Genomic DNA, 12,002 nt, shown 5'->3' with positions numbered 1-12,002 from the left:
GCCTGGACCCCGTTAGCCCAGCAGTGTTTAGTTGTGAGGGCTGATCAGAGGGTGATACTGGAAAAGGAGGCTGCATCCAGTTCAAACAAAAGTGGTTTGGGTGGTACCGCTTCGGTGGGCTTGAGCTTTGATCCTTTGGGGAGGAAAGTCCATGTCTGGTGGAAATGCTGGCCTATGTATGAACGCTGAAAAAACTAACACCAAACACTTGCTGAGCTATTATGTACGTAAGGAAAAGAGTGGTTAATAATAATTAATAACGCCATCAATATTTCGCACTTGGCAGCCGCATAAAACTCGCATTCCCGGAGGACTGGCTGCGAGAGTGAGCTAACACCGGCAGGGCTGACATTTCGTCTTTGTCGACTGCTGCCAGTGAATCAAAGAACTTACTTTTCCTGTATCGCTGCGCTCGCACAATGGCATCCCTTGTGATGGGCTGTAATTTATTGCTGCTGTGTCCTGGGTGCTGGGAGATGAGACAGGCGCTGGCAGAGAAGCCGCGCCAGCCCCGTGGTGCTTTGCGTCGCAGCGCGGCGAAGCAGCGTCACACAGCAGAAACACAACGGACCGAGGAGGTGCGGTGGTTCACGACTCCACTCCGTTACTCTGGATTCCACCTATTGAGATCATTTATTGGTAGCGATTCCCGCGTGTAAAGGGAGGGAACGGCTAATGAGCCAGGCTGTAACATTCCGCCTCAGCAGCTTCTTGGCTGCAGCTCCCTGTCACTGTACGCGCCGCCAGCCTGTTTTCTCCTTGTATTTTGAGTTCATTAGTGATCAGTTTGGAGGCATTCAGTTCACTGACTAGATATCAAAGAGTCTCGCATTTTGCTTACTTCAGAAATAATAGGTCGTTGCAGCACAGTTGTAGTATTGCAGCGTCCTCTTAAACATTCAAACAGCAAGAAAAAAGGGCTGTCAGAAGCAATTGATCGCAGATGTTCCTCTCAGGGAAGATTTCACCTCTGCCATCTACCGGCACGCTGCAAAGATCCTCAGCAAATTTATATCCCGTATCCACTCCTTCATGTAGTCAAATCCTGCCTGTAATTGTACATTCAACAAATGTCGCGAGGATTTCTAACGTGCAAACTTCCAAGCAGATCATTACAGAGCTGTTGTCAGCTCATTGCTGATGGAATCAAGTGGGGGCAGCTGAGATAAATCGGGACCATTTAGCTGTTCCCAGCAGCTGAAGTCTGGCTTTCAAAGCTAAACGTGGGTCCCTGCAGCTCAAATCTGGGTCTGAAGGAACACTGAAGCATTTGGAAAGTGATTCAGGTGGAGAAGGTGGCTATAGAATAACATGAAGAAAACAGCCGTGTTGTAAACAACGCACAGTAACGTAAGTGCTTTTTATTATTCATTACATATTTTTGTTTTGAAGGCAATGTAGCAGAAAATCAAAACCTTTTATAAGTAGCAAACACTTACATACTGTAATGAAACAGGAGCTTAGCCTCTCTGTGTTGAACGCGTGTCTTCAACTTAGCTAAGTCCTATAAAGGCAAATCCACTTCAACAGGTCAGTTATTACACTGGGCAGGGAGAGGGGGTTGAAGTTTCTCCTGCTTGATGGTTAAAAGGCACCTCTAGTTTGGGGGGGAAAAAATTGCCTTGCTTGATCAAAGCAGTTAAATTGCTCTCAGGAATCGCCTCTTTCTGCTAAACCTGAATGTACAATCTATGGAGCACTTCTGTCGCAGAATGTGAGGGTTAGCGGGAGAGACCCTGGCAAACTGGAAAAATGTCGCTGTGCTTCTCTAATTATATCTGTCTTGTTCTCCTCCGATTCCCAAGAGAAAACAAAATTAAAAGATCAAAATGTTTTTGGTTCTGAAGTAAGATAACATTCTTCAATTTGTGTATGCACATCAAATATGAAAACCATGTCATTTTTATTGTGTATGCAAACAGACACAGTGGGAAAAGAATGCAGTTTGTGTTCCCAAACCGGAGGCCCCCAGCCCGCTTCCTCAGCGTGTCTTAATGCAGCCTCGGAGGAGCAAAACGCGCAGAACTCTGCTGTGAACACTTAGAGGTCCCCCAATACATTCCATGAGCTCATTCAGCTGGTCTGACATATACGTCACCAGCTTCTCCCACTGCCACTCTGGCTCTTACTGGAATGGAAATTTAAGAAATAATTGGATGCTGCTTTGCAAATGTTTAAAAAAAAAAATATCCAGCAGGAGTAGAGCAAGGGTCTGTAAAATTCAGCGCATCAAGGGGTGTTGCTGTTGCTTCTCATGGTCAGGTACAGGATTTCTTTATGGAAGTTCGCTTGTGCATTTACAAGGTGAAACAAATTCAAAAAGCTGCTGTCCTCTTCATCACGATCCCCTACCGGGGCAAAGAAAAACATCTTAAAATGATTAGTGAAACTAAACAACTTCTTTGAAGATCAGTCTTACTCCTTCAGTGTTTTCAGCAGAGGCTGAATCAGCAACCTCCACTTAGATTTATGAGGCATCAGCTACTGCACCTGATGGCAGGACAGCTGTGAAACAACACAGGAGACTCTCTCCAAAATTCCTTCACCAGCTTGTCCAAAGACGGACAAGAACAATTGTGCGTTAAGACAAAAATCTGTCCTAACTGAGCAGGCCGTTCATCTTTACAGCTTGCCATCGTAATCAGTCTCGAGGTTTTATCAGGGCTGACAAGCTGTGGACAGGGAGCAACTGCAGCTTGTGGAGATGAACAGGCTGGCTGGCAGCTGCTCAGAGCCGGTGTTTAGACGCAGCCCAAAAGGACCTCGGGCCCAGTGCTCTGGTGGGATGTGCTTTAAAAGACTCTCGGTTTCACCATCCAGGGCACTAGGAATCTCTTAGACAAGAGAGAGTGGTTGAAATAAATGTCTCTCCCAATTATGCCACTTGATTGATTATTTTACGTTATCAAAAAACCTCTGCCCGGTGAGGGAGGGAAGGCGGACGGGCTGGGATGCCGCGCTAACTGCGTTGCCTCGCTCAGTGCTAGCTCCTGACTAAAGAGCTCGTCCTGGCTCGCGGACCCGCAGGCTTACCGGACAGCACCGTCTGTAGCATGTCCATGACCATGTGAGCAAAGGCATTCTCCACACACTGCAGGAAGTTGTTTCTCTTCCCCGGAGTGCTGAAAACTTTGCAGACCTTCTGCATCATTTTTACTGCCCAGTCCATGCAGTACAGGTCCTTCTCACAGACCTGAGATACACAGGAAATATTAGAAATACGCCTTTTATGATGAGTACGACACTATAAAAGGCGAGATTAAATCTCAGAATTAACTATTGATTCTAATGAATGAGTGGATCGGTTGCAGCCATGGCCTGGAAAATGAGGGTTTGTTATGAGGACATAGAGGTTGTTCTTGTTGTAGGCATGCTAACGGAGGAACTTCTCGACCTTTTGTTAGCGGCACTTCTCCTCGAGGACAGGCTTGCTGCCTTGCAGAGATGTGCTGGACAAGGACCAGTGGGTGGAAGGGTACCAAGCCTCTTGCTGGACTTACTCCTGGTTTGTAGGAGTAGGTGAGGAAACAGCTTTCAAGTCTGAGAAAGCAAATCTGGGGGTAAAGAGACACAAGGCCCAAGCCTGCTCCACTCAGTAGTACTCACCAAAGCCAGGAAGACCATGAGCCTGGCTAACTCGACAGCTCTCCCGTTCACAGCTTTACTGGCCATGAAAGTGAAGCAAATGTTGTTTCCGCTCAGAATAAGAAGCCGAGCATTGTTCTCCATGAGCCACTCCCGGGGAACAGCTTTGTAATAAAATAGAGAATTTTAGTGATCTTTGAACAAAGAGAAAGGAGTGCAACAAAAACTATTCTGGAAGATGTGAATTTATGAATTGTTGGCTTTGATAGCTAACTGCAATTTGTGAGGGGATACCCCCTGGAATACGATTGCGGCAATGAAGTTGTATAAGCAATTCCTACCAGCAATACAGTTAGAGTTAGCTTCTGTGATTTAATCTCACCCAAAAGTAACTTTCAATGTAGCTGTTAACATTGTTCAGTAGAATTTTGACTTGAACAAACATTATGTTTTCAGCTTACACAGTTTGGACAATGTTTCCTTAATAACAGCTAGACAAGACTTGAATTTTAAAGGTCTGTGTGGGTTCTTAAAATATTTCACAATGGGGAAGGACAGCCTGAATTTGTAAGCAGCGCTGGGCTTCTCTCATCCCCAGCTACTGCCTGGTTTCCAAGCGTAATGACTTTTCCAGTTACGCCACAGCTACTGTGAGGGATATTGCAGTCAGTTTCCCAAGGCACCTCTGTGCCTGAAACACACTTATTGCCAGATTTGGAGGATATAATCCTATGGATTAATGATAAAGGCAAAAACACACCTGACAGCTCATCCACAAGACTGATAACATCATCTGCCGTCCATTCTCTAGCTTCTGTATCATACAGCAGTTTAATTGCATCTGCTAGACCTTTCAGACTGGTCTCATCTGTTGGTCCTTCTATCATTTTCTGCCAAACCACATGTCCTGAGCAATATATTAATCACAACTGCTATTAAGTGACAAAGTCTTTTTTTTTTAAACAAGGAAGGTGCTAAACTGGGCCTTACAGCAGAGTCAGAGGAGGGGAATTCAGGTAACACAACTCAGTCTTTGTGACAGTGAGATTTTTTTTCCATCTGTCATTTTAGCAGGGACAGTGGTAGTGGCAGCATGAATCAAAGGGCGATTTAAAGAACCTCAGGTCTAATAATTAAGCGAGAAAGCATGCTTGTCTTCAGGGAAAGAGATGCTTCTTTGGGGTGCATTCAAGCTAACTCTACCCTAAGCAGGGGAGAACAGAGGTGCAATTTCTTCACTTGAATTGTAACTTTATATAGATATATGAATGTGTGTGTATATATATACAAACATATATATCATTTATGTATTTTATATGTTAGTGAGATCTGGTTAAGCAGAACAATTTTTTTCTAGGCAATACTATTACATTTTATTTGCCTAAAGCTCGGTTTTCAGAAATGCTGCATCCTGCAAGGAAATCCCATTCTCAGGGAACAAGTGTTGAAAATCAACCCCCCAGACTACTCGCCATCAAGAGAGGACACTGGCCCAAAGATGATATACAGCAGGCGAGCTTGATTGACCATGGGCCAGGGCTTTAAAATACGAGTCAACCAAAATGCAGAATCACTTCGATGAATCCAGTGGTTCAACAAGACGCTACGACAGTATAACCTTATCCGCAGCTCTAGCTTTCGGGCACTTCCTGGGGTAAAAGAATGCAGATATTATAAATCCGTTAAGCCTCGCACAATACAGATGATTACTTTTTTTGATAGGAAGAGAAAGAAGGGTTTTCTTAAAGCTGCCCAAGCACATCTAGGGGGATTTAAATAAATTCTCAGCAGTTAATTCCTGAGTTTGGCTGTTTTGGATACGTTGCACTAATTCAGGCCATAGAATCTGTCGATGTACCCTCTGGTACCTTTCTGCAGAAGCTCGTGCATGTCTTCAGGGGCTCTCAGCTCAGTTTTTTGGTTACTCTGATCTTTTCTCTCTGATGGCATCAGTAAGTGGAAATAGGAGGAAGCATGTGTATGGCTGTGTATAAAGTGTTCCACAGAAATACCCGTTTCTGTGCTGAGTAAGGTGAGAATTTCTTGAGAGGCATGTGCCATGTCAGGGTTGTGTTTCAGAAATATTAAACCTGACTTCTTACTGCATCACTTTATTTCTGTGTTGGTTCCTTTCCCATTGATTTCACTGGCGTTGGTGTACAGTAGGAAAGATTCAATTATATGTTACTGTTTACATATATACATAACTTTATGCATTGGTTTGATAATGGAATGATTCAAAAAAACCTAAACGCCTCTCAAGACAACTCTCTTCACTACAGAATACGTGTCAAAGACAAAAGCACTTATCTTTGCTTTTGGTGAAGAAAAAATAGCTGTATTCATCTATATGAGGGCCAAGTATTTGCTTTAGAATGCCCACTTTCTGCGTAATATTGAAGCTAACAGAACGTACATGAGAGTCAGGAAAGGACTGGTGCTACAAGGCGTAGCTGAGCTAAAATATTCTCAATTCTAGACACATTTTGTTTGCAGTAATCAAGATCGGTTTTCTGACTTCTCCATGATTTTGTAGGACTTTTGTCTGCTTTGATCATTACCCGGTTTGCTGCTGACAACTGTCTGTACTTTACGGGGTAAATTGCTCAGCTCACAGAGGAAGTTAAAAACCCGGTGACACTCTAGTTCATCCCAGCCTGCTGTTAGGATCTGAAGATTGCAAAAGAAAGCGGGTAAAAATGAATAGGTTGAGTCATAGGTTTAGATCACAATGCCATTTCTCATATTAGATAAATACAATCTGTCCTGCAATTTCTCAGAAGAACAGAGAGGGAAGGTGTCATACCTGGAGTGTGGTGCCTGCACAGCATCTCCCTGATGAGTGTAGGGAAACCATTATCTGCTACAGCGGTGCTGTACATGATGGCAGAGGTTGTACTTAAAGCTTAATTCAGCCCCGAATCAAAAGCTGCTAATGGCATTCCACATTCAGGGCCAAGGTCTTATTTTTGAACCTTACGTGGAAAAGTACACAAAGGTATTTGCTACAAAGACAAACGTCCCAGCACAAATAATTTTCTGTAACTCTTAACCACGGAAAGATAATCACTTTTTTTTTTTGTATTATCAAATACTTTAATGCTGCATATGTATACAGAACCTGTATGTACAAGTTTCTAAGACTTAAATGCATTGAAAATGTGCTCAAAATGCCTGTTCTTCTAAGACAGAATTTGTTTCTGTATTTTTTTAAAACAAAATTACTCTCCAGTAAAGCCTCCATTGTGGCAATTCTAACACTTCACAATCAAACATCTCAAGTAGTGTTAAAAAGGTCCTGCCCTTGGCGTTTTACTGCATATTCGCAATCACCGTAGTCATTACAGTAAATAAGCTGTGGATTGCTGAACTAACTCATTTGACACTGATTATTTTTTTTAATTAAGCTACTACAAGCTAACAAAAATATTGTGGCATATCATGTGTATAGCCGTTTACTTTTAAACTAAACCATCTCTACTCTTGATTTGTGAATTCGAAGCTGTATAATAAAATGCTCCCATTCTCCCATGTCTTCTTAGATAATAAATCGCTAATCAAAATCCAGACTGGTTGGTAGTGAAATCCAGACCAAGGAATTCTCAAGAGTCAAATCAGCAACTTTAACAACCAGAAAGGAAATTCGGAGAACTGTGTGAATAAATACCCTCCTCCCTACCCCCCAAGACTCAAAACCATCTTATACTTCTGAACATCTTGTAAAAAGACGGATTCATTTAGAAAACTACCTTAATTTTGTTTTATATTTGTGATACTTGCCTTCTCTCAGTAAAGATACTGTACCTGTAAAAATACCCCATAGCACTGTAATCCTAAACAATGCAAAGGACTTGGACAACCATTAAGTTTAAAACAGGAAACCTGCAATTGCAAAAGACTAGTAATTTATCTTAACTGACCATAAGCTAATTCCTGTGATTGAAAATTCTCTGTGCTACTCTTGTACACCAATACTGATTAGAGAGATTCAGAAGGATTCCCTTCCCTTATTGTATAAGGAAACAAGTTGTAGTACCCATGTTATAGCTTAGCATTACGTTCAAAACTGTGGTCAAACGGGTGTGCAAAAGTAAGCTAAGAAGAGCAACCCTGTTTTCAGGAGAGCAGAACTTCTGTAAAGAGCTGTGCTCTTCCACTGCAATATTTCTAGTAGACCACAAACTGAAGAAAAGTTGAAAACCACTGATCTTGGAATATTAAATCTCAGAAGAACAAACAGCCTTGTGTTCAATATGCTGGCTTAGGCTTTTCTGTTGTTATTAAAAGAGGCTGATTTCAAGACAATAAATCCATTACACAGTAGTAATAAACCCCAGCAAAGGGACAGTAAAAGGCATAATTTCACTAACAATTGCCTTTAGAAATGGTATTGTAAGTGCAAGGGACAATTCCAAACACCAGTGAAAGGAATGTGAACTTACTTCGGAGATAATCTTGTGTATGTACTTTAGCCTATCTTTTGTAGGCGATAGAAGTGTGCATCTTTTAAGCAACAACCCTGCAAACAAAACGAATAAATACGCGACTATGAGCATACGTGCACGGCACATACGTTACTGAATTAGCTTAAGCATTCACACCACAAGCACGCTCGCTCTAGTGTACACTTTCATAGCGGGGACACCTTTTACTAAAGAAATGTTGTCAGGCAGTATGTAGGCTTCCTATGCCATCGCTTGTTTATTGTGTTGTTTTAAAGTCCCTGTTAGTCACAGTTGGAGCCCCATTAAAATTACTGTATTGGTTTTAGAATTACAGCTGTTAAAAATATTGGAAATAAATGTTCCTTGTTGCACCTCTTTTAACAGTACCCTGGGGAATGCTGGTTTTCCCCTTACATCATGGAAAGCCGAGCTTCCAAAATTTTTTCAAGATAGCCATATGCTCTAAAAAGAAAATATTCTAAACTGTGTTAATGTAAAACATAGCTAAGAGGTAAAATTATTTTCCTATACAGGACTGAAATGGTATGTGTTTAGGATGTCAAAGTCTGGAGTTCATTATAGTGTGGAACAGCTGTTTGTTAAGCAGTGGGGTTTTTTTACACTACTGATAGAAAATGGGTTAACATCTTGCTCTTCAAAAACTTCTACCAGAATAATATATATATATATCCTGTTTGTTAATTAATCAAGAACCCACAGAAAAGCATGTACTTTTCTGAGACAGAAAAAAAAAAAGGAAACTTTTTTCCGAATTGTCAGTCTCCCAAAAAATATGTAACTTCTCCAATGTCAAAAAGTACTTTATGCATTTAGTGTGGTTCTAAATTGACTCTTTCCTTACTTAGAAGTGTGTTAGCATTCCTACATGACAGACATAATTTATTCATCAGCCTAGGACAAGGTCCAAAGCTCAGTCAAGTCAATTTTCTGTTGACTAGATTAGACTTTGGCGAGCACTCCCTGAAGAATAGTGGAAACTGTTCAGACAGTGTAGCTGCACATCAGAATACAGCCATCAGCGTGGGGAAAAATTATGATGAGTAAAAAGGGCTGAGCAGAAGGTACTGCTCCTGGTTTTGTACAGCAAAATCCCCCCTGTGCCGAAGGACAGTGCCATGATCATTTATAACCCGCGTCCATTTTAAACGATGACTGAAATTCTGACCCCATTACAAGTACTGGAAGATTTTACCATGGACTTGAGGGGAGCCAGACCCCTCTGAGTTTAAGTGAGATTTATGTACTGTGTAGTCCCTGTTCAGGCTCTCTGAACAGGAATGAATTTTTCCCATTGAGTCCAGTCTTTCCTGCTGTAAAGTAAATATTGATTTTGCAACTGACCTCTTAACAAAAACGTTCTCTTGAGCCTTCCACTGATGACACAGATATTGCCAATGATCTTTATATTTTGAATATATCATGTTTTTACTACCAGGCCTACTATAGCGACGGGTTCATGCCTACATTTAAATAACAAGTTGCCATTTTGTCTGTGGTTACTACAAAGCCCAAACTAATTTTGATTTTTTGTTGTTGTTGTTAAAGAATCGTAGGGTTTCAGGCTTCATTTTAAAAATAAAACTCTAAGATTATTTTAAGATACCACAAAACCTACACGGTTTGCTTACAATAGGAGGTCTTTAGTCTAAATTACTTTAACAGCGTTCCTTTACCTTGTGCTTGCCTTTATTTAATGTCTTAAGTTCAAACCATACTTATAATTCTCTATCTAACCATGGCACCATTTTATTTCTCTGTCAAATAAACAACTTTTTTTAATCAGCTAGGTAACAATAAATTGATGTGGATCAAATTAGGATTAAATTTAATTTGCTTCTCTGATAGAAGAACACTGATAGTGGGTGGGTGAAGAAAATTTTCAGTGTTCGAGACACATAAGAAGGAATGCTTCATTTCTGAGTGAGAGGCTGAACGAGTTAGAATCAATGTGTTTTAAAAATCAGCAGAAAAGTTAAAAGCCAAACAATTTTGAATTTGAGGCTGTACGGCACTCCCTATTACCATTGAACTCATGTTATTTTGATCTAGATTTCTATTATGCTATGCCAAAAGAGGTCTGAGCAGCTGAAAAAAAGAACAAGTGAATCTTTTCACCCAGAAAAGGTTTGGTTAGCACACAGTATACCATGACAGCAAAAGTGCAGACATTTTCACATTGCCCTTAAGCTAAGAGCGAGAGGAAAATGTGTTCTTCATGCCCATTTCAGTCTTTGAACTCTGATACAAAGCTGCCAAGGAGAATGCTGGTCACTGACAACTGTGATAACATTTTTGTGACGAGCATACTTCTTTTCTAAGAAGCGGAATGTGATCTGCAATACATCTCAAGTAGACTACCAAGCAGTCTTTCTGATGGCAACTGTTGCTGGTCACTTCAGAATTAGGCTGGGTTTAAGTACTGCGGCTGCATTTCCCAGACTGAGGAATGCGAGCTGCTCCAAAGTGATACATGAAGGCAGTCTGAGCAGCCAAATTCCTTCAGCTAGTGTGGGGCCTGGGAGTCTTGGTTTCTGCTGCAGTTTCCAGTGGTGGTGTCCAAACAAACTAAATTTGGAAACACCTACTACTGAGAACTGATCCTCTGCCCAAGCCCTGCTTGCCACTTCATAGGAAAAAATAAACATAGAGGAGGCAGAACATACATTATTTTTTTCCATAACTAAGAGGGTTTGGAATCATTTTAGGTAATTCCTCGCACCTCCCCCTGCCAGTTAATGGCATTTGAGTGGGCTTTTTGGCGTGGAGAGGAACTTCACTTTCAAAGGGAGCTGTGCAAATGATTTGGGCCATATCCTCAGCATTTTACCGATCAATGCATATAACAGAAGAAACCCTTTAACCGAGTTTGGTTCTCCTCTAATTGTTACCATTTGCATTAAAGGATCACCTAGAGATTTGTAGTGCTCTAAAATATAGGATCCATCTCTCTTGCCAGATAGCTCAAGGTTATGAAAGTCTTGCAGTAAGAGCCTTCGGCTTCCTGATGGGGTTGAGATGTAATTAATAAGGTGGTTGCTTATGGTTTTTGACACCATGCTCAGCATGCTGATATCCTTCACTGAAAAAGCAAAACCCAGTATACTTGTAAGTCTTTACTGCAAGAAAAATGCTGATCAGTAGTCAATAACTTTATCTTACTTCAAAAATAGGCCGAGAACTAAGATTTATTAATAAAACAAAATTTGATTACTGTTTATCTCCTTTGCCAACAAACTGTAATAATTAGAAATGGATAGATCTAAGGAATACTTTTCACACATAATAGGCAAACCCAATTTAAAATAGTTTGTAATTATAGTTTAAATTTTGGTTATTTGCTTCTTCATGCATAAAAGCTGAAAATTCAGAGAATAAGTCACATGAAATGACTTCTGCTAGCAAAAAGGTAAAACGTTTTAAATAATAATGGCTTTTTCTAAATGGAAAGCTTTTGTGGGAATTTTCAGATATTGGCAGTAATACCTTTCTTATCAGATTCTCACCTGAAAGATAATTCAATACCATTTGAAAGATCTCTAACGGAAGTGTCTGAAAATATCCAAGTGTCGACAGAGATGGGGAATCTGTGCCCAAGATGTTGCAGCACTGCCTGGAGCGACGGTTACTGCGTCTGTATTTCTGGTTAGGAATCACGGTGTAGCTGGCCCTTGCAGTGGATGTCATTGTTCTGTGAGTCCCATAAATTTAATCTGGAGAAAAAAAAAATGAAAGTCCTATTTTCCGAGGAGGAAAATACTACACCCAAAACTAGGCTAAGAGGAAACTACTCCATAGTAGACACAGTGGTGGAGTGTGAAAATCTTGTCATATGCATGGGATGAATTTTTGTTTTAATTTAGTGCAATGACATGCGATTTACTAAATAATTTTCTAATTCCATGTCTCAGAGAATGGAGTATTCAGCTGATCTTAGAGGAGGAAAAGACAAAA

At 40.8% G+C, this 12,002-nt stretch overlaps 1 protein-coding gene across 1 annotated transcript; it reads right to left on the bottom strand.

Annotated features, from left to right (window-relative positions):
- Positions 1–2,229: 2,229 nt before the first annotated feature.
- Positions 2,230–11,735, bottom strand: FBXO47 (F-box protein 47). The gene is made up of 10 exons (XM_009818165.1): positions 11,555–11,735; positions 10,960–11,130; positions 8,028–8,104; positions 7,390–7,467; positions 6,147–6,255; positions 5,058–5,234; positions 4,346–4,492; positions 3,607–3,749; positions 3,034–3,193; positions 2,230–2,348 (listed from the first exon to the last, which is right to left on the bottom strand). Exons 1-10 carry the CDS (start codon positions 11,733–11,735, stop codon positions 2,230–2,232), a joined length of 1,362 nt encoding a protein of 453 aa, XP_009816467.1.
- Between the last annotated feature and the right edge of the window lie 267 nt (positions 11,736–12,002).

Source organism: Gavia stellata, chromosome 28 (assembly GCF_030936135.1).
Source record: "Gavia stellata isolate bGavSte3 chromosome 28, bGavSte3.hap2, whole genome shotgun sequence".
Lineage (NCBI taxonomy): Eukaryota > Metazoa > Chordata > Aves > Gaviiformes > Gaviidae > Gavia > Gavia stellata.
The sequence above is the reverse complement of the archived record's forward strand: the minus strand, read 5'-3'. Positions and strand labels throughout refer to the sequence as shown.